Source organism: Rosa rugosa, chromosome 4, assembly GCF_958449725.1.
Source record: "Rosa rugosa chromosome 4, drRosRugo1.1, whole genome shotgun sequence".
Taxonomy (NCBI): domain Eukaryota; kingdom Viridiplantae; phylum Streptophyta; class Magnoliopsida; order Rosales; family Rosaceae; genus Rosa; species Rosa rugosa.
The window spans coordinates 31,153,439-31,175,871 of record NC_084823.1 but is presented as its reverse complement, the minus strand read 5'-3'; the positions used below and the strand labels follow the sequence as shown (position 1 = coordinate 31,175,871).

Genomic DNA, 22,433 nt, shown 5'->3' with positions numbered 1-22,433 from the left:
CTTGGTAAGCTCTCCTCCCTTTCGTAGGGTTTCCTGGTTGAAGCAGGAAAACTTCTTTTCTTCATTTCTGCTCATTTCTGTGGTCCATTGTTTCTCATTTTTGCTCCCCTTAACGTTCGCAAGCTCCTCTTTCCATTCGTGAGTTCATTTCCACTTTTTAGCTCCGAGGTCCTGAAAATAGAAACTATTAAGAAAAATAGAAACTTTCCTAAAATGAAAAATGGCAACTTTCCTAAACTGAAAATGGAAACTTTCCAAAAATGAAAAATAGAAACTACAAAAATAGAAACTTTTTACAAATAGGAACTTTCCCAATCAAAGAATGGAAACTTTCTTAAACAGAGTTTTATTAAGGAAATAACGCAGAAAATGTAGGGAAATGCAGTTAAAACGTCGCATTAAAATGCTCCTATCACTAGACCCAAGCCGGCCGAGTTTTTTGGAGCAAAAAACCCGATTAGTGTATTATTGGAATTCCTCTGACGTTTTCACTTTTTTCTTCTCCAAGTTAAGAAAATATGGAGAATATTTTTTCACATTAAACTATCAAACAAATTATCAAATTTAAGAAATATAATGTCATTTTTTTTATAATAATTTTTAGAATTTATTCTTTAAAAATTATTTCTAAAAAAGTTACCGAAAATGGCCTATATATATTTCCTGGTTTTTTCATTTTTGAAAGTTTTATCCGTGAAAAGATAAAAAAAAAAAAAATGCAAACAAGCCTTATGTTTAGAATGAATGACATGGGGATCAAATGAAAGACATGGCAATAAAATCAATAGATTGTATAATGATTTTCTTAATGTGTCTAGCCTTGATATTCCATTTTTGCGAGCTTTCTGGCTTGCTTTATGGCTATGGGTATATAATTGTTCAAACTTTTCACAAACAATTTTGTGGTACTTGAGTTTGCCATGAAATTTGAAAAAGCTAGTGTTAATATCATTGAATACTGCAAAATTAGAAAGAAAACAAATGTAAGGAAGCTTAATTAGGTGTGCAAGACAAGGTGGAATTCAACATATAAAGTTGGAGATAAAATACCAATCTAGAGAGAAGAAAATCTTTCGTTGAAACAAAAAAAAAACTCAAGAACTAATGAGAAGCACTCAGAGTGTGAAAGAGTGATGAATGAAAATATGATTTAAGAGAAAATTGAATTTGATGATAATGAAACGTATTTGAGTTGTGTCCAGCGGTACATTCTTGTCTAGAGCTAGTTTCGCCTTATTTGTGTACACAACGCTGTTTTCATTTTTAGAGACTTAGGGATAAAAAGATATGTCCACTGAAAATGGTTGTAAACTCATGATAATTATTGCTACAAATTACAAGTCTGACTTGGATAGATATTCGGATGACTCTATTTTACCTAGCTATGTGTTAGGGGCTGCACTTGTAGTGCCGCAAGCAACCTTGTCCAGGGTCATTAGTTAAGCCTTTGGTTGGTTGCTTGTGTGCTAGGAGTGTTTTGGTAATTTATAAAATATGTAATTTATTTTATTTAGCATTTAGTCTCCTCGGACAAGTGCATGTTTTCCACTGCTTTGGTTATTTAAGCCCGTTATGTTCTTAAGGGAGGGGTTCATAGTCGGCATAGTTTGGACTACGAAACTAGTATAGATAAGCACATGTACTTTTGCCTCACTTACCGTCTTACCATCAATAAAAGAGGAATTATTCAATCATCTGTGTCCCATGAGATTGCTCCTTGATCTTTTCTTTTGATTATTCATTGTTCTTCGTGGTTGCCCAACGTTTATATAATTGTGTTCTTGTTTGCCTCTAGCACTATTTTAATATCGTGTGGCTTTCATTGTTCCTTCAAGGTACTCACTTGGCTGACTTGCTTGCTAGCAAGTGCCGCACGGTCCTCTTTGCGCATCGCAAAGTTCGGCCCGTGACACTATGGTAAGTGATATGGAGTTTAATATTTTGTATTGGTGGAAAACAAGTGGGATGAATATCCTACTTTATATAAGATAGTTCGTGATATTTTAGCTATTGTTGTATCTACAGTTGCCTCATAATCGACATTTATTATTGGTGGACGAATTGTGAGCCCGCATAAAAACCGACTTCATTTAAACAGAGTGAGACTTTAATTTTTACTCGTGATTAGATATGGAGTGAGAAACGTGATGTCTCTAGAGATGACACATTAGAGGATGATGTTGATGTTAATGGTATTTGAAAAAAAAAATTGACTTTCCTTTTTAGTTTATTGCACAACTATAATTACATTATTTTAACAAATATTAAACTATTTTTTATTGTAGGAGTCTTGCCATGATTTTGTCAATGATATCATAATAGAAACACATGATGGTGGGAATCCAGCTCCTAATATTGAATCATATGATGGTAGGAATCCCGCTCCTCCTCTTATTGAACCATCCCGACTTATTAGCACAGTTACCTCGCATCTTGTTCAGAACATATAATGCGACATTTATAAAGTTTATTTTTCATATTTTACTATGCTTTTACCTTTATTATTTAGTTTTTAACTTAATTTTATTTTTATAGGTTTTTTGGAGCACTAGATTGAATAAAGAAGCTAAATGACGTTTTGGAGGCTTAGACACATGTTTTGCTTGTGATAATTAAAAAGTTTAAATTTTAACTAAGTGTCATGTGCATTTTCAATGAAGGCATATGACATTTAAATGAAAGTGTGCAAGACATGTGCAACGTAAACATCATGTGCAAAGGAGTATGTGGGGCCATTTTTAGGGTTTTCTAAAGTTTAAGGAATATCTTTCCTAAATTTAAGAACTTTCCTATATCTAACTTTCCTAAATCTTAAGGAAGTTGTTGGTTGACTTTTCAAAACCTATTTACACAATAATTTCTACTGCAACTTGAAGATGGATTCCTTAGCTCACAAGGATGTCTAAGAGGCTTAAAATTTCAGCAACCAAGGCACTTTCAGCCATGAACTTCATCAATAAAACGGCAAAAGCACAAGCTAGGCCATGAAAAAGCTTCTAGTAGATTCATGAAGATGTTCAAGACGCTTTGGAGCGTTACCAAGTCTATGTAGATTATGTTTCCTTAACCAAAGTAGATTAGAACAGTCTAAGTTGTTTGAGAGAAGGATTTGTAAGGTCAAACTCTATAAAAAGCCATTTACTTTCACAATGTCATACATCATCTTTAATTTCTCTCATTTATAGTTCAGTTAGGTTTCAAATATCCTACCCTTCACTTAGTATAAAAGCCGTATCATCCATTGTGTCGTGATTCTATTCATCTTTGAAACATCAAGAGTTAATCAATACATCTTCTTCCCTTCTCTTTTATTTTTGGTTTTCATAATTATTGATATTTATGATATTGATATTTGTTTTCAAAACCATGAGTAACTAACTTTCTTTAAGTTAGGGGCGTCACTATGAAGCCATGTTTATGTGCATGCTTATAATGTTTTAACTTAAAAATTATTTGATTGATTGTGTGATTGGTATATTTCGATTTGATTTATAGATAACTTTTTCATGTTGATTTTATTTGGTGCGCAACTTAGATTAATTTGCATATAATTGGAGCTAGCATTAAAGAGATAATTCACCTAATCGAATCGTTTCGATTCTTTTCCCCACTAAGTAGTAACCACTTTGAACAATGTTAAACAGCAACAACTGTGGCCCGTAATCCACCATTGTATCGATACTGTCCCAACTTAACCACCTGTTAGGTGTTGAGTTTTAATTATAAAATGTCTCGGTACAATTGGATGTGATCCACCCACTTATAAGTTATATTTTATTTGTCACTTTTTCAATGTGAGATATTTCCTCTCCAACACGCCCCCTCACGTGCAACTTAGCTCTAGGTCTGCACGTGAAATTAATTAACAATCTAATTCCCACATTGGAAATTGGGACACAAGTCTCATATTGGATACTTGGTTAATATAACAATCCAAGGCCCACAATGGACACTTGTTAACAATCCAATCGGAATATTCCGATGGCAATATAAGGAACACAAATTTGGACTCATGGCAATTGGAGACGCAATTGGAGAGAGACCCGCTCTGATACTATGTTAAACAGCGACAAGTGTGGCTCGTGATCCACCATTGTACCGATATTGTCCCAACTTAACCACATGTTAGGTGTTGAGTTTTAATTATAAAAGGCTTTGGTACAATTGGGTGTGATCCACCCACTTATAAGTTATATTTTATTTGTCACTTTTCCAATTGTTGAAATGAAAAAAATTGCAAACCCAACTCAACAAAGGCCTTTATTTAGAAAATATGTTGTGTTGCGTGTTGGATGAAAATAACATGACAACTTACATGTTTGTTCAAAAGGTGGAGATCAAAATACAGAGCCGGTTCAAAGTAATATGATGGCAATTAGTTTCATCCTTATCTCCAGCAGAACAACAAATGAATGTGGCACAGCCTTATCGTTCAAATTGGAGTGAAGATAGCTAACTGGATATTTGCATCCCAATTCAAATTCAAAATCATCAATTTCAGCAAAACAAGTGGATGATTTTTGGAAAAAGGAGGCATGCATGCAAATCAACGTCCAAGGTGTTTAGTTGGACTTTTCAATTATGATAAGATCAAAGCCAAGCTAGCTATCATCAATTCAAATCCCAGCAGCTTTGTCGGGATGCACTGAACACCTACAAACTTGGTCAAACTGATTTTGAATATCAAATCATTTAAAATTCAAACTGGAGTCATCCTCAACTCTACCTCATCCATTACTCTCCTATAAAAGGAGCTACCAACCGATGGAAAAAAAAGATAGGGGGAGGAAGGCACAGAAAGGCTAAAAAAAATAGAGAGTGAAGAGCAGAAAAAAGAAGGGAGGCGGAAGAAACAGAGCAATTCAACCGGAGCCGAAGCGCTGCAGTCCTTCCTTACAAGCTTTCTAAGAGAAGCTGTTCACGGAAAACCAACATTGCAGGAGCAAAAGCTTCAAACAAATCACAGGTATATGATATTGGCTATCACCTGAAATTACTGATCTTTTCTTACGTGGTGCAGACAAAAGAAAAGACATGTTTCTTCTATGCTCTGCTCTCTCTAGCAATGAAGTCATTTGCTACTTTCGTCCTCTCAAATCTCGGCCAATGATCAACGACTTCTGGGAAAGACACAAAGTCGACATCGAACCCTCATTCACAACCGCAGTATCACTCTATACTCACTTTGTCTTTCGATGTCTATATGGCGGTGCGTCCTGCGTATAGGCAGCGAAAGTGAAGTGAGTTGCCAACTCTCTGGCCACAGGCCCTCACTCACAGCCGCGGTGTCATTCTATGCTCACTTTTGTTTTTCGATGTCTATATGGCGGTGCGTCCTGCGTATAGGTGGCGAAAGCAAAGTGTAAGCCTAGAGAAGGAGCAAAGAATTTTACTTCTAACTTTTGATGCCTATATAGCGGTGCGTCCTGGTTATAGGTGGCAAAAGCGAAGTGAGCTGCCAGCTCTCTAGCCACAGGAGGAAGCTGGTACTATGCAGATGTCAACAAGACGAAGCTACAGCCCTGCCCAATGCCACTGACTTCAAGCTTTGGCAGTTCTGCTGGTGCATACCAAGTGGAGGAAGAAAACAAAAGGAGCTGAGTTCTGTTACCTTTCGTGTACAAGGGAGAGGTCAACAAACAAGTGAAAGAACACGCTTCAAAGCTCACTTAAACCACTGTTCATTTAGTCGGCTCGTCATTCGTGAAGCTTCATCAAAATTTGCTTCAGAGACAAATCGATGAAGAAAGAAAGCGGAAGTAGCCACACATGAATGCAGTGGACTTTCGTCGAATATATATGTAGTGAGCATCCTCTACAAGAGCAAAAGAAGCACTGATCAAATTGTTTGGTGCGCTAAATGTCTTCTCTCAAAAAAATAATTAAACAAATAGAAGTTGTTCATTCCTTAATTGAAGAGGAAGTTGGAAGCCTGCAGTTCCACCGCTTCAAGTGCCATATAAGTCCAAAATCAAGTATGCCATGCCAAATATGAATTTTGAAGTTCAAGATATATGGTGTTTGTCTTTATGCACAACATGTATATGGGATTTTGCTGGGCACCACATTGTAAGCAAAGAATGCAATGATAAAAGCCTTTGTTTGCCACCACTCACAAGCCATTGTGTCTAGCATGTACAAAGGATTGAACATGCATAATCAATCCTAGAAAGTATGAGATTACCTCCTAAATAGCTACCCGGGTCTACACTTCTCCAAATTGTACCTACAAAGCCAATGTGAACGTCTATCTTGCCAGAGTACAAGGGAGGTTAAAAATTGTGTAAGCAAACCTTGAAATGAAAGCAAGAGGTGTCCAAATCAATTACTCACTTGAAGCAGATCACTATGGTTCCGTTGTATGATTCGGCAACAAGTGGAAAGTGCCACAAAGGCAATTGCACAGCTCGACATGATAGGCGCCTAAATCAAATTAGCGGACACTCTACCAAAATTGGTTGTCCAAAAGAAATACATTTGACTGGTTAAAAAAAAATATATATATACACATCCATCGAACAAAAAATGTCGGTACAAAACCGAAAATACCAATTCCTATGAACTACGGTTGGTTTGATCCCACATTGGGTACGTAGGCAATCTAGCAACCCACTAGATGCAACCACAAATCCAAACAGAATCTCTGACTCCACCAGTCAAATTCAACCAGTCCTACATTGAATCATTGACTCCAGTCAAATTCTCCCAGCACCAGAAAATCAATTCATTCCCAAATCACACAAAATTTAAAGGCTCTAAACATTTCAAATCTCCCAAACACAAATCCAAAATAAATGGGTCATCTACCCATTTAAATCTCAAATGCCGGAACTACATGTGGTTTGATCCCGCAAAGGGTATGTAGGCAATCTAGAACCAAATTTATCTAGATGCAACCGCATCCTAAACACAAAACCGAATCCCTGGTCCACTTCAACCAAATTCGTCCCAAACACTATTCTCTTTCCAAAATCAAAGTCCTCCAATGAGTCATTCACTCATTGGAACTCTTGAACTACGAGTGGCTTGATCCCTCTCCAAGGGTATGTAGGCAACCCAGTCAAATATCCAGGTGCAACCGCAAAAACAAACATACATCCCATCAATTGGTTTCTTCATAAATGGAATCAAAGGGTGTTCCCCTGTAACAAGGGATTGTAATTAAGAGACACATTCTGTCTTGAATGGGTCGAACCCAAAATAATAAAAAGTCTATTCACTAAATGAATACGAGTGAAATTATGTTAGGTGATATTTTCGCTCACTGTGTGCAATTTTTACTCAACACCAATGTGGGATCTTTCCTCTCCAACAAACAAAGGTGTAGTCGAAATATGCTCAATGTATCTTCTTGGAGTGCGTTTCACACTAAGATTAACTTAATCAACGGAGAAACTTTATTTGTGCTTAATGATTTTTGCATGACTTATTAGAATTGCATTCAAATCTAGTTTGCATGTTCATGAATGCTTTTAACGAAAGAGTGCGTTTCACCGTGTTAAGTAACTTAAGAAAAGTAATAAAGACAATTTCAATGTGTTTCATGATTATTCTTGTTTGTTGTCAATCACATGTCAATTAAATATTTCTAAAATCTTTTTTTAAGTATTGTATGTAAACGGTGGTGGATTGGTAGTGCCCTTAACGTGTTTCATCTCATTGATCACATCCCTAAAAATGATTCTAAAAGTATTTTCTTTGTTCTTTACGTTTTCAATAATCCAAATTGTTTTTCGTTGCTTTCTTTTCTTTGAATTTCTTTGAGTTTTAGGTAGTTTGATTTTAATTTCGTTTTCAATCTTGTTTCGAACTTTTTCTTGTCTTTGTTTTGTAGGCTTTCACATGGAAAGCAAAGTATCCCTCCTAATCATTGGCGTGAACAATCCATTTAGCAATATACTACAATCTAACGATTACAATGAGGGTTAAATTGTGTGCTTATTTTGAGGATTTCATAGTACTCTACTTCAAAGGATGCACAACGACCTAGATACATTCAAAGAAGAGAGCATCCTTCATCTTCGTTTTAGCATATAAAACTAGCGGGATAGCCCGCGCGATGCTGCGGGTTTGTAGTTTGCTTGCTAAATTTCACACATTCATATATAGTCTTAAGAAACATTGAACATTTACATACTTTGAAACAGTGCACATTTACATATGCTTGATAGAGTTTAATTTGCATTTATACTTGAAAGAAGATGAGGAGCAAGCATTTTGTGAAGTCTGCATATTTGCTCTTCTTGGTTAATATCCTTAAACTCTTCTTGGAACTCCTCTAGATTTGCAAATTGCATGAAAAGGTACGAAATAGGCAGCGTTCTCGAGCTAACTATCTATCTCTTCCTACCACATACAAAGGGAACAAAGTTAACATTAAGTATCATGGTGGGAGAAAATGTAAAAAAAAAAAAAAAGCAGATCTCATATGTAACACAATCTGTACTCTTATATAAGTTAATGTTATTTGCTTGAACAAAAACAAATCAATGAAAGACAATATTGTTGTCAAGGTCTACCACATCAAGAAAAATTGATACCAACAGCAAATGAGAAACAAAATTCACAGTTCAGAATGGAATACCCCAAGCATTACTGAAATAGTCCCTACCAGCTTATAATCCTCGAAAATTGCTCTATGAAAAGTAACTTCAAAACAATGTAGCAAGATCCAAAAAGTAACAGGGAATGCTAAAATTCACGTATGGCAATATAGATGCTGATTGAGCTAGTAATCCATCAGAGAGATCTGCTACTGGTTTTCTGTTGTTTTTTTGTTCTGATCTTATTAGTTGTGCTGCGAAAGAGGTTTTAGTGGCAGAGTTATCCACCAAGCTAAGTATAGGGGACTTGCTGAACTTGTTATAGTGTACATGAATTCTCATGGAGCATAAAACCAGTATGTAACTCTCTATTTTATGTAATTAGATATCATTTAAAGAGATTCAAGTATTCATTCTTAACTCTACATCTCTACTTTCTCTAGTCTCTCAGTTAATACTTTGATTACTCGAATCATATTAAAAACTTAAACTCAGATAGCACATCACGCATGTATGCACTTTTCCTCACAACTCTTAGGGCTGAGATCAATTATAAGCAGTTGTAAAACAACTTGATTTTACATATTTCATCATTTTTTATTTTATTTTATTTTATTTCATTTAGGATTTTAGATAATGCAGTACTAAACAAATAAGCTTTTTGTAATCACATTTATATATATAAATCTTTAATTAAAGGCCTCTTTTGGTTTGTTTGGTAACCACAAACTCCGTAAATACTTTCTTGACAAAAGGGAAAGTAAGGGGGAAAATCATTCCACTCAAACCCCATTGGATTGATTTTCCTTCCCATTTCCCAGCATTTATTACAAAAGTTTTGGACAACAATACCTCTCTTGCATAAAAAATTGGTGTACTTTTGAATTTTTATGATGCTGTTTTTATTTTAAAATACAAGGGTATTATTGAAACATTGATATATTTTTACTTTCCTTTCCTGCACCAACCAAACACCGGAAGGGAAAGTTTCCTGAATACTTTCCTTGCTTTACCAAACAGAGGAAATGAAACCTGACAGGAACTTTAGTTTACCTTCCCCATGGGAAAGACAAGGGAATTGATTTCCCTACCGTGAACCAAACGAGGCCAAACATGACTCTGATTACCTATGAACTCCAAACCATTTGCCATTACCTATGAACTCCAAACCATTTGCCATTCCCCTTCTTCGAGCTCTAATTCACCTATATTTTGATTTAAGGCCCCGTTTGGTTCGCAGGAATGTCAAAATTGGAAAATGATTTATTTTCCTTTCCAGACGGATATGGAATGGAATATGTTTTGGTATTTCCATGTGAGTGTTTGGAATATTACTAGAAATTAAATTTTGGAATTAGTTTTTCATTTCTATTGTAGTGTTTGGTAAGTCATAAGAATGAAATATGAAATTATAATTTTCAATAATGCCCTCTTACTAATTAAAGTACATCAATTTATAAGGAATATTGGTGGGGAATATAAATGTTTAGAGGGATAATTAATGTAATTTTTCCTTTGATAGTGGGAAATGGAAATAGAATACCACCCCTGAATAGGTAATTCTATTCAGGCTTTATGAGGGAGTCAATTTCCAGTCAAATCTTATTTTTTATTTCCTTTCCAATCTTTAATTACAACCAAACGGCACGTCTGAATGGAAAATGAAATTAATTCCCATTCCATACCATGATTTCCTGCCATCCAAACGGGGCCTAAGAAGATAAACTCCTGGATTACCTACAGTATTGATATGGTAGCCAGAAACCATATCAGCAAAGAAAAGTTGCTTTGACATACAAAGTATAGATTTGGATTAATTAAATTTTTATTTAAGAGTACTCAAAAGGTTTAAAGCATTAAAAAGCTTTAATTTGAAAGGACATATTACCTCTAAGAGTGGTTAAAATTCAACTGTTTCTTTTACATGAGAGTTAGTATCTTGAATTTTGTTTTCCTTCCCTGCGAAGCACCATGATCTAATCAAAATGCAGCCCAACAGAAAAAGATTAAGGAAGTAGAAGCACAACAGAGGAGAGAATAAACAAAGCAGTCCACGAAGTATACTGTTTAAGTTGTCAATATTTCACTCAAGCAAGTCTATATTAGAAATGAAAGTTGATTCAAGTAAAAAAAAAAAACAAAAAAAAAAAACCTCAAGACCCTCTTAGAGCATCTAAGCAATTTCAGCTTTGAGAAGAATTCCTCAAATTTTGAGGTTTAATATCACACATTCAACAACTGCTAAACATTTTGATCTTTCCATCAAAACAGAGTTATTACTTCTTCAATTTTCATGAAATGCGTTCGATTCTTTTGTCTACGTATACACAATAACAGTTATCTATTTCATGACATATGAACTTGTTCTATGATTTTGTCCCCCATGTGTTTAAGAACAATAACCCTTGAACTCATGAGATAGTGGCATCCTGATATCTTTCCTATGAACCCAATACCAAAAATAAAGTTTGTATCAAATAGTGTTTGAGACCCACTATTCACCCAAGCTCAATAATTTCAGCGTCCATCCTTCCCAGAGTTTTCTGATACTTACTATCATTTTTGTCAGAACCTCCGACGGCCGACCCGTCCATTTGCCCATGATGCACCGAGGTCATTCACCACCACACCACGCACCAGAAAACTTGTTTAGATGAAACTCATGCTACTCAATCACCTTGGAAAACACCGGATTGCAATCACAATCGGCCAAACGGAGGGCAACCGATTAGAAAACCCTAGTCTAATTCCCTAAAACTGGAATCGACTCTGCCGTAGAAGCAAACTACAACGGGGGCTGCCTTCTTTACGAATCAAAGGAAAACTCTTCCTTGCTCAAGCTGTCAAATCAACTCGTCCTGGAAAAAATTATCCTTGAGACTCAATCCTCCTCTGAAGTACTCCCGATGGCACGCGTCGCTGGGCACGACGACTTCCAGCTGGAATACTTGGAATCCTAGGTTTTGCTTTTTCCCACTTTGATATTTAAAACCTTGATGAACGCTCCCATAATTGATTAGAATTATGTAAGTACATTCTTCGATCCTAACTTTTTTTTTTTTTTTTTTGTGACTACGGCCGAAAAACTTACTCTTTCTACATCAATAAAGAATATGATGATCCACATCAATAAAGAATATAATGATGATCCAGGATGTACTCTACGAGGATTCATGTATTAGTATTCGAGGTTCAGGTTATATGTCCCCCTCGCAGTATAATTATCTTTTAATTAATAATAATAATAATAACGGGCGTGGGGCTGAGCCTCCCAGTTAGGCTGAGTTCCAAACCCCTTTTCAAAAAAAAAAATAAAGAATATGATGATGCTGCAATGGTTACTCATTAGGCCTAGAGAAATTTGTGAGAGCCATTTTAAATAAATTTTTCTTTTCTTTTCTGGACCGATGACTGTACCAAAAAAAAAGTGTGACATATTGTTTTGAGTTGAGGCTATTTCCACCCTATCCATTTCTTATTCGACCGTACATTTGAACTTTCATTCAAAATTTCCACATTTATCCTCGTATTAAATTTAAAGAAAAAATAATCTGAAATTAGGGAGGAGGAAAAAAAAATGTGAGAGAGTCGGCCGCAAACCACCGCACTCATGGTGCAGTAGCCTCACACGAACATGCCACCAAACCATAACTTAGAGCAACCCGTTTTCGGTTTCTTTCCTCTTTCTTTAATTTCTTCTCTTTCTCTTCTTCTCTCTTTTCTTACTCTCTTTGTTTTCTTCTCTCTTGTAGTGATGGAGATGAGAAACAGGATTGCATCATACCTGGAGGAAATTTCAATTCAGGTTTAAAGTGAGGTTGATTTCTGAATGAGATTTTAGTGGTGGTGGCCTATTCATGATCGCCGCGGGTCATGGGGAAGTGCATTTGTTGTCGACAGGGATGGTGCAATCACTGTTGGATTGCTGGGTATTTTTGTTTTGAAACGTTTTTTTTTTCCTATCTTTTTTGTTTTAGTTTATTGTTTTTCTTATCCTTTGTAAGGGTAAACCAAACATGTAAGAGTGAGAAAAACTTGATACCAATTTGAGAAAATCCTTACTTTCTCTCCTCCTATTGCCACTCAGGTCCTCCTCAGTCTATCAACGCTCGTCTAGCGGTAGCCCGACTTCGGCACCGACACTGATGTTGTGGTGTCGCTGCCGGACGAGTAATGCATATAGGGTGTGCTTCGTGGGTTTTGAGACAGTCTTGGCGTGAAGGCTGAATATGATGGTGTTGCCGGACTCGGTCTTGCGGCTGATTTGTGGAGGATTATGGTCGTGGCTGGGTTTGGATATATTTCCATGCGGCGGCTCGATGACATCGGTTTCTATGCGACGTGAGGCACTGGTGACTGGTCTATGGGATGAGGGTGGTTGCGGCGTGTATTGATGACTACACGTGCCTCCCTTTGGCTGAGGTAGACCAAGCCATCTGTTTGGGCTTTGGACTGGGATGTTCTCTTTTAGACCATTGGGTTGTTGCACTTCTAATTAGCTTAGTTTTTCTTTGCTTTCATATTCCCTATTTTTGTAGGGAACTATGCACTTTGGTGTTTCTTTTGTGCTTATTTTCTATGTATGTTTCATAGTTCATAGGCTCGCTTTTTATAAGTGAGCATTAAATATAATAGTGAGTGGTGCTAGCATGCCACTTTTCTTATTTGCCCGTTGTGTTGGCAGTGAAATATATATAGTCGTGCGGACTCGTGCCATTCTGGTTTGAGTTGAATGAAAATCACTATGTTTGGTTCAAAATCAATAGGAGGCTGAATTGAGAAATTCACGGGGTAGCAATAGGCGCACCATTTTGTTTTTATTATTTTTTTTGTTAAAAAAAACTCGGAAAAGACATAGACAAGTTGTGTGGACTGTGGACCCTCCGACAACCTATTTAAACAAAGTTAAAAGCTCTACGCCTCCTCTTCTTTGGAGCCAATTTTCCATTTTCGAACGCTCCCGGTCTTCATCTCCCTCCCTCAGAACTCAAAACACCCTCAGATCCCTTCCAAGGCTTCAACAGGTAATTATTCTCTGCACCCCTTTTACTCTCCTACTGTTTCTTTACCCCAAATACGCACTGGTATTGATTACGTAATTATCGAATCTTCCTACACTTTCTACGGTTCGTCAAGTTCTTCTTCTTAGGGTTTATATATAATCTGGCATAATTGTTCAATTCGCATCTAATTTTGGGTCAACTTGTACTTCCTTACAATAGTTACAGATTTTGTTCACTTCCCTGGTTCCAATTTTGACTGCAACTCTATTGTACTAGGTAGTTTGTCTGCAAATCAATGGATGAGTACCCAAGTTAGATCTGAAGTGATACTCTCAGTTTAGACCATAAAAAACGAGATATGTAGGTGCCTTTTGTCATTCTGTTTATTATTGTTGTATATATATATATGCTATAAGAAGTCGATTGATGTTTACATATCTAATCTGGAGTAGTGGACTGATCAATTTTCTTTTTTTCCTTTCCTGTTACCATTTGTTGAAATTAGATTGGATTGTTGATTTTGCGTTACGTAATTGAAAGTAACTGCCTTCCTCTCTAAGTGGGCAAGTTAAACTTGAGATGCTTTCCTAATGGAGGGCGCGCTCCAAAGTTGCGTGCTCTTCTAATGTAATTTAACTCATTTCGGTATGATTATTTCATTATGGGGAATGTGAGTCAATTTTACGATGATTACATTTTCGTCTCAAATTGCTGAATGCTTCAAGAAGTGGTATTACCTCATTAGTCTTACGCATTGATTTGGGGTGTTGTCAATTATGTTAATTTGATCTAGGTAATTGAAAGCCACTAAGCATGTGTTTGCTTGTGTGTGTTCTACATTATTGTTTCTGTTTGTTTATTCCACTCGAGTTGTCCATCAGAAGGAACCATTTGTTTTCTAACCTATGTGTTTAATTCAATGTGTGTTTCCTTTGGAACCACCTGTGTAAGAAATAGTAGGTATCGATAGGAAATTTGCATCCCATTTTGATAACTGTGTTAGGCATAGTTACATATTCTTTATGTACAAACTTTCATCATTGCAAGGATAACCATTTGAATTTTTCTCTACTGCTAATTCCTGTGCAGCCAGGACATTAGGCTACTCAATTCAAGTTTGTTGTGCTAGTCCCTCAAATTAATGGTGAACTCTAGCCTCGACAACAATGCACTGGGTGACAGTGTGGTTAATTCACCTATCTCTCATAAACAATCAACATTAAGAATGAAAAAGGTGGCATTGCGAGATGTGCAGAATGATAATAGGATCTATATGCCTAATCATCCTGAAAATTCTTGTAATCTAGGACGGCAAGTTGGGGATCTTATTAAGGTTTCTGGAACTAAGATAGTCACCCCTGAGCGTCCTCGGAGCTCCCCTTGCCACCAGTTCTCGAACATCAGTGGTTCATGTGAGCAAGCACTAGGCAAGAGAAGAATTCAAGACGTGACAGAACAAAGTGCTGATTGTCTCAATTCCAAACGACATTTACAGAAGCAGGCAGGTGTAACTGATGAAAGAACCAAGAAGCAGGAGAATGAGAGTCCTTGTTCACCTTCATTTGCACCAAACTGTTTGACCTCTCCCATTACCTTTTCACCTGGTAAACCACCAGTTCCACTTTTTCTTGGAAAGTCTAGTAATGCGTCGCCAGGTGCTCGTTCCAGGCACCTTAAATTTACTCCTGATCGTATGGTTTCTAACTTGGTTGATCCTAAGAGGAACAATGATGAGAACAGGACAGAGCGGTTTCTATGTCTGCAGAATCTCTTGAAGCTCATCGATGAGTCTAATCAGGGTGAATATATCCAGAGTATGTGATTCTATTAGCTGTGCTGCTTCTAAATATGCAAGTTGTTTATACATACTTTTCTGCCTTTAGTTTTGCCGGTGCTAAAAATGCTCCTTGTTTATATTGTTATCAGTGCTTCGTTGTTTATCATCATCTGAGCTTAACAGACATGCTGTTGAGCTAGAGAAACGATCAATGCTGCTATCAGTCGAGGAAGGTAATTCTATACAAAATGTCTAAGAAAACTAGAGTGAAGATTTGTTAATACATTTGAATGTGATTCAATGTTTCTTAATTTTTTTTTCAAACTACCATGCAAAAGTCATAATCCTTCATTCATTGAAGATGGCATGAATGAGTGCCTCTTAAAGCATTAAACGCGTTCCTGATTTGTCTTTTTCTAAGATTTCATTATGGCATAATGCAGTAGGTACCAAATTTATTTTCTGGCTCTTTCATTGATATAATAAACTAACTTAGTAATCCATGCATCATATGCAGCAAAAGAGATCCAAAGGATGAAGGCTTTAAATATTTTGGTCAAGTCCCCAATGACAAGCAATTCCCCATTGTCATCTGAGCATGTTCAATCCAAGAAGTGAAAAGCAATTACAACATTCTTTGGGTGTCGTTGTTTTAGCTTTAGTGATGACCAGGTGAATAAATTTAGCTCATTCATTCATATCTTCTTCTATAGGTACTCTGGTGATGTAAATTTAACTTTACTGCTGTTTTTGATTTGCTGATAACCAGGTGATTTACTGAAACCTCTCACATTGAGGAATCGATGCTGTGTCTTCTACTGTAATATGCCCCTCCCTTGCTTTTTCTGAACTGCAGCAATTCAATAGGCAGTCTGTTACCAGATTTTTATCTCAATCCATTTCAGCTAAAACCCCAGAACTTCTTGTGGTTACATATAACTTTAACTTTCCCTTTCGTTGGGTGCCTTTCCTATGCATTCTTGTTTTACCACAGTAGAAGAGGTTATATTTTCAGTATCTTGTTTATCCAACATTGACCAAGTTATTTGGTTTACAAATTAAATAATAACTATTTCGGACCACATTCGCGTGCCATGATGTTAGGTATACAATGGTACAAAAATGTGGTTCATCTTACATTGTCGATCAACAAGTTGAGAAACATGACTGGCCTTTTAGCCTTAATCCAGTTACTGTGAGCCTTGAAATTATCCTCAGTGGCAATTGTTATTGTTATTATTATTTTTTTCTACAGCATGATTGACAATTATTTGGCTTGCAGCAGCTGTGAAACGCATTAGCTTCCATTCAATACAAAGTTCTAGGTTGTGATGTCTTATAGGGTGAATTATATGCTGCTTTTTGCTTTTATGGCCAAGATCTTGGTTATTCTCTTTTATGAGTAATATAAAAGACAAGTGTATAGAAGAGAGTGATATAACAAATACAGGAGGACATTTGCCGTCTTCCCCCTAAGGGTCATCAATACAACCACTTTTGTGGTTTCTTTGTTAACATCATTTTCTGATTTCATCAAAATTTCATTTTAGCAAATAGGGATTCTTAGTTTGAAAATAGACATTCTGCTGAGTCTTATGGTATTGGGAAGTGAGTGCAGCATTTCTGAATGGCACAGTTTATCAGTTTAATAATTTTAGTAAAATTGCACTAAGCATACTTCTAAACTCTCGAATAAGAAGAACCTCCCAACTGATTATGGTGTGTAGAGTATCTTTTGTAGTTGTGGTATTTTCCATCATAGAAAAAAAGAAAAAAAAACAAACAAAGAATGAAGAATCGAGAACGAGTTTTGATTTTATTTTATTTTTTTCCTAAAAAAAAAAAAAGGATTATCTGGTTGATATTATGTAACAAAATGTGGCCAAGCTAATTACCTCACAGGGCCATCCCAACCTTATCAGAATATAAGCCAATATTGGAAGCGTTCACACTGTCTTCTCATATAACACCAAAATAGGAAGAGAAGAGGCATATCCCCTGGCCTCTTAGCTGATAGTTTGTGCTTGTGTGCCAATAGCACACGTTTCGAGGCCCTTCATTTGCAGACGTGGCGTCTTGTGAGTGGAGCATGACAACTATTCATAAGTGGCTGTGCGCGAGGATAAGGAACCATGACTCCATGACGTTCTCAATTATTAAATGATTTTCATGCCTCAAGGAATCTCACAGTCTGTACCATAAAAAATATTTCCTTGTGGGTCCCCGTTCTTTAACTATCATAATAGAAATATCGGCGAGGATTTCAATATGTCGCATGATGTTCTCACTCGCGATAATTTTACAAGTTTTCGATGAAAAGCGCCTCTTCACGTCATCATGGATGGCCATCTTCCCTTCTTTAGGTATTAAATAAGTAAATAAAATCATTTCATCTGTCTCATTATTCTCTTAAAATTTAAAGCATAAAAATAATTAAGCATGGATAAATACAAAATTAAGTAATTAACTATATAGTTATGTAAATGACAATTCTATCCAACACACAATTGACACGTCACAAAGAGACATATAAATTTACAAAGGTGTTGAAATTGTGCACTCTTTTTTTGTGCATCCTTTCATTATTATATTGACGGTATAAATGCAAAAGTAGAGGAGGGGGAGGGTGTTCATTTCCCTCTCCAATATTATAATTTATATATTATCACGTAAATCAATTATACTATACTAAATCATAAACACATATATCAAGTACATGATTTCACCATTTTCTCTATTTTAGATTTGTGCACACATCATAGAGGAGTTCTGTTATCTTGACACTTAATAAAAGTAATATTAATTAAGAAATCGGGTCCATCGGGGTTTATCATATTTTAAAATCCAGGACTGAGACCGAACTGGGTTTGATACGGTTCAAACCTAGACAAGCCCGATTCTTCAAATTTTTTTAAACAGTTCGGGCCAAATGTGATCGAATCGGTCAGTCTTGATTAGTTTTCCTGTTTTTGTTTTTGTTTATGTTTTTTTTTTTTGCGCACTCTTATCAAATTTAGAACATTTTACTTATAAAAAGAAAACTAACATCACTAAACCAAATTGTATTTAGTGGACCGTATTTAATCATCTTTGCTTTTAATGAAATAAAATATTTAATCTTAAAAAGAAAGTTCCACTATTTGTTGAATGAAAGGACTGGCGAGAATGGTAGCGACTCGTGAGACGGTAAATTGGGAAAGATGTATTTATCATGTGTATGAGGGTGCGAGCTTCGAGAGAGAGTGTGTCTGTGTGGATAAGGACCCACGACCCCCCCTGCGTTTATAAATTTCCCAAAATTACAAACTCCACCTCCGATTGCCACACGATTTCCATTTTGAGTGGCTGCCTTCTCTATCTCTTCTATCTCTTCCATGGATCCTTACAAGGTACGAATCTCAACGATTTTTTTGATTCGTTTTCTTTAATTGATGAACTATCCGCTGCTTAATCAATCATCAATTATTGGAGGAAATCACACGCAAATAGTTAGCAGCTTTGTCTTTGCAAGCTCTTTTGAATTGAAATTGTGAAAATTCTGAATTGAATTGGTCATGGTTTTGATTCGTGCAGTACCGCCCTTCAAGTGCTTTCGATTCCCCGTTTTGGACCACCAACTCCGGTGCTCCAGTGTGGAACAACAACTCTTCTTTAACTGTTGGACAGAGAGGTATTTCCTACCTCCCTTTTTTATTTTATCTATTTATATGTTTCTGTGGTTTTTCAATTGCAAAACAGTATCCTTTCTTGTTCTTATTCCGATCTACATCATCATCATCATCCACTATATTTTTGCTGTGTTTTACCTGCGTCTTTCTTATGAAAATTGTGATGTAGTTTCGTAAATGGATCCAAAAAACTTTAGGAAGCTCAGTAGTAGTTGCATTTAAAGAAGTAAGTACTTTGTCTAAAGAATTAAATACTTGTGTCTGTTTTCAGGTCCAATTCTCCTCGAGGACTATCATTTGGTTGAGAAACTCGCCAATTTTGATAGGGAGCGAATCCCAGAGCGTGTTGTCCATGCTAGGGGAGCCAGTGCAAAGGGATTTTTTGAGGTCACCCATGATATTTCTCATCTTACATGTGCTGACTTCCTCCGAGCCCCTGGAGTTCAGACACCTGTCATTGTGCGTTTCTCAACTGTTATCCACGAGCGTGGCAGCCCTGAAACCCTGAGGGATCCTCGTGGTTTTGCAGTGAAGTTTTACACCAGAGAGGTGAGGTTGATGATATTGAATGACCTCAACATCCTGACTTTAGCTGTACAAATCATTACTCAGATAGGCATCAGTGAATATCATAATTGTGTACAATGGATGATGTAGGTGTAATGATATCGAATGAACTCAATATACTGAACTTAGCTCTATAGCAATAACTGAGATTGACATTGTGAGAATCATAGTTGTATATAATTGATGCAGGTGGCGCTTTTGACAAACTATGATAGTTAAACCAATCAGTCTCAGAAAACTATGCAGTCTTATAACTTATTTCATTTCTTACATTTCATTGTTTATTTAATAATAAAGAAGGGATGGTGTGTGTGTGTGTGTTTTGTGGGGGGTGGTGGTTTGGCATCAGTTGTCTGTTGAAGTATGTCTATGCAGGGTACCATTTTGTTATGCATATGGGAGTTCTTTGGCAACCTCTTCTTGTGCAGAAAGTTGGTTTCTTGCTAATATGGTTACTAGTTTAATGTAGTTGTAATTTGGGTTTACTCATGTTATGCATTGTTCTTCTTGAACATAGGGCAATTTTGACTTGGTGGGAAACAATTTCCCTGTCTTTTTTGTCCGTGATGGAATGAAATTCCCGGACATGGTCCATGCTCTCAAGCCTAACCCAAAGTCTCACATCCAAGAGAATTGGAGGATTCTTGACTTCTTTTCCCACCATCCAGAAAGCCTGCACATGTTCACTTTCCTATTTGATGACCTGGGAGTTCCACAAGATTACAGGCATATGGAAGGCTCTGGTGTTAATACATACACTCTTATCAGTAAAACTGGGAAGGCACACTACGTGAAATTTCACTGGAAACCCACGTGTGGAGTCAAGTGTTTATTGGATGAAGAGGCTATTAAGGTTGGAGGATCTAATCACAGCCATGCTACCCAAGATCTCTATGACTCGATTGCAGCTGGGAATTACCCTGAGTGGAAACTTTACATTCAGACAATTGATCCTGATCATGAGGACAAATTTGACTTTGATCCACTTGATGTGACCAAGACTTGGCCCGAGGATATTCTGCCCCTGCAGCCAGTTGGCCGTTTGGTTCTGAATAGAAACATCGACAACTTCTTTGCAGAGAATGAACAACTTGCATTCTGCCCTGCCATTATTGTCCCCGGTGTCTATTATTCAGATGACAAGTTGCTCCAAACTCGTATCTTCTCATATTCTGACACTCAGAGGCACCGTCTTGGCCCAAACTATCTGCAGCTCCCAGTTAATGCTCCCAAGAATGCTCACCACAACAATCACCATGAGGGATTGATGAATTTCATGCACAGGGATGAGGAGGTACTTCGTTATTACTGATTCCCTTCTTCAAAGTATGATATTGGTTAACATTCTTTTTTTCAATTGATGCCGTTGTTGCTGTACACTCTCGTTACTGAAGAAGCTGAGAGGTTACTCTAACTCTATGCTTGTTTACTCACCTAAATTTGCCCTTAATGGAGTTTCTATTGTTATTGTTTAGGTTAATTACTTCCCATCAAGGTTTGACCCTGTTCGTCATGCTGAGAGCCACCCCATTCCTTCTGCTGTCATTACTGGAAGGCGTGAGAAGGTACAGTTTTATCAATTCAGCAATGTTGATTCGAGTTTTCCCTGACTTCCCCGTTTCAGTGCCCTCTGCATATAAATCAAATTTTCGGCTCTCTTTCCCCTCTCTTCTCTAGTATTCCAGCATTGCAGATGATATTTTTATCTCTAGTTGAATAGAAAATCATATGCGACTTTTTAAGATTTGCCACACGGCACGGCTTTGTACTTCAGGGAACATATTCTCTCTTGAGAAATCCACAACTTTTGATCAGTGTCCTCTCCTTATTGTAGTGTTTTTGAGTTGCATGCATGGCTGTTTGTAATTAAAAGTGATTATACGCTTTGTTGGTTATGCAGAGCATCATTGAGAAGGAGAACAACTTCAAGCAACCTGGAGAGAGATACAGATCTTTTGCACCAGACAGGTACCTAGCCCTATGATGTCTGTACAAGCAAATAAATGTATTTAAATGGTATAACTTGCATCATTTTATTTCTTCTATTTCAGGCAAGAACGATATATCCGCAGGTGGGTGGACGCCCTATCTGACCCACGTTGCACCCATGAGATTCGCAGCATTTGGATCTCATACTGGTCGCAGGTGAGTCTTTTTGCAAAGTATCACGTTGTGAATTTGTATACTTGAACATCATTCTATACAGGAATATAAATAGTTGGTATTAGTTTGAAGGAGTCGTGTTGTTCTGATGCTATATGCTGGTATTGACAATGCAGGCTGATAAATCTCTGGGTCAGAAACTCGCATCTCATCTCAATGTGAGGCCAAGCTTTTGAGATTGAAACTGAGCCAGATGTTCAAGTTGGGCAAGATAAACATATTGAGAGAGGATAAATCACATGTTAAATTTGTTACTCCTTTGAAATGTGTTGCACTAAACCTTGCATGTAATGTGACCTGTTACAACAGTGTAATAAGTGCCAGTCTTATGTGCCGATTTTATCTTGTTTCCAAACATAACATACATAAATTATTTAGTTATACATATACCTATTTTGCTTAAACTGCTGAGTGCTGACATATTGCCTATTAGGGTTTTCTATATTGTGAAATTTCAGTGCATGAACAAAGCAGGATGTGAGGGGGTGCTCGGTTCTCATTGTTCACCAACGTGCACATTCCGCTTTGATTTTGCATTGAAATTCTACAATGCACAATGCTCACTGGCTAGTCTGCGCTATGACCCGATGAAATCAAACTTTGTTTTGGTTTCGCATCTCTGTTCAATTGTTTTCGTTGGCATTGTTGCTGCAACAGTACAGAGTTTGCTGTGTGCATATACAATAGAAAAATTTACCCTGCCTGTGCGTAT

At 36.9% G+C, this 22,433-nt stretch overlaps 2 protein-coding genes across 5 annotated transcripts; both read left to right on the top strand.

The window, feature by feature from the left end:
* The first annotated feature begins 13,472 nt into the window (after window positions 1-13,472).
* On the top strand, window positions 13,473-16,593 carry LOC133746090 (uncharacterized). 4 transcript variants are annotated; one of them, XM_062174253.1, is made up of 6 exons: window positions 13,476-13,567; window positions 13,823-13,906; window positions 14,636-15,360; window positions 15,473-15,556; window positions 15,841-15,995; window positions 16,093-16,593. In XM_062174253.1, the coding sequence occupies exons 3-5, from the start codon at window positions 14,688-14,690 to the stop codon at window positions 15,939-15,941; spliced, it is 858 nt and encodes a 285-aa protein (XP_062030237.1). In that variant the 5' UTR covers window positions 13,476-13,567; window positions 13,823-13,906; window positions 14,636-14,687; the 3' UTR covers window positions 15,942-15,995; window positions 16,093-16,593. The 4 variants fall into 4 exon arrangements, with proteins under 4 accessions (XP_062030239.1, XP_062030237.1, XP_062030240.1 ...); XM_062174254.1 differs by having other exon boundaries at window positions 13,512-13,567; window positions 13,827-13,906; XM_062174255.1 differs by lacking the exon at window positions 13,823-13,906 and having other exon boundaries at window positions 13,473-13,567.
* Window positions 16,594-18,553: 1,960 nt separating this feature from the next.
* On the top strand, window positions 18,554-22,125 carry LOC133742444 (catalase isozyme 1). Its single transcript, XM_062170099.1, has 8 exons — window positions 18,554-18,712; window positions 18,897-18,993; window positions 19,263-19,540; window positions 20,076-20,852; window positions 21,034-21,123; window positions 21,459-21,526; window positions 21,610-21,703; window positions 21,838-22,125. The coding sequence occupies exons 1-8, from the start codon at window positions 18,698-18,700 to the stop codon at window positions 21,895-21,897; spliced, it is 1,479 nt and encodes a 492-aa protein (XP_062026083.1). The 5' UTR covers window positions 18,554-18,697; the 3' UTR covers window positions 21,898-22,125.
* Window positions 22,126-22,433: the final 308 nt, after the last annotated feature.

Excerpts from the sequence above, each read along its gene's own strand:
- LOC133746090 (XM_062174255.1), top strand. The coding sequence starts at position 14,688 with ATGGTGAACTCTAGCCTCGACAACAATGCACTGGGTGACAGTGTGGTT. Across the intron at positions 15,361-15,472 it reads TCAGGGTGAATATATCCAGA|TGCTTCGTTGTTTATCATCA; the intron begins GTATGTGATTCT and ends TATTGTTATCAG. Across the intron at positions 15,557-15,840 it reads GCTGCTATCAGTCGAGGAAG|CAAAAGAGATCCAAAGGATG; the intron begins GTAATTCTATAC and ends CATCATATGCAG.
- LOC133742444 (XM_062170099.1), top strand. Across the intron at positions 21,124-21,458 it reads TTACTGGAAGGCGTGAGAAG|AGCATCATTGAGAAGGAGAA; the intron begins GTACAGTTTTAT and ends TTGGTTATGCAG. Across the intron at positions 21,704-21,837 it reads GGATCTCATACTGGTCGCAG|GCTGATAAATCTCTGGGTCA; the intron begins GTGAGTCTTTTT and ends TTGACAATGCAG.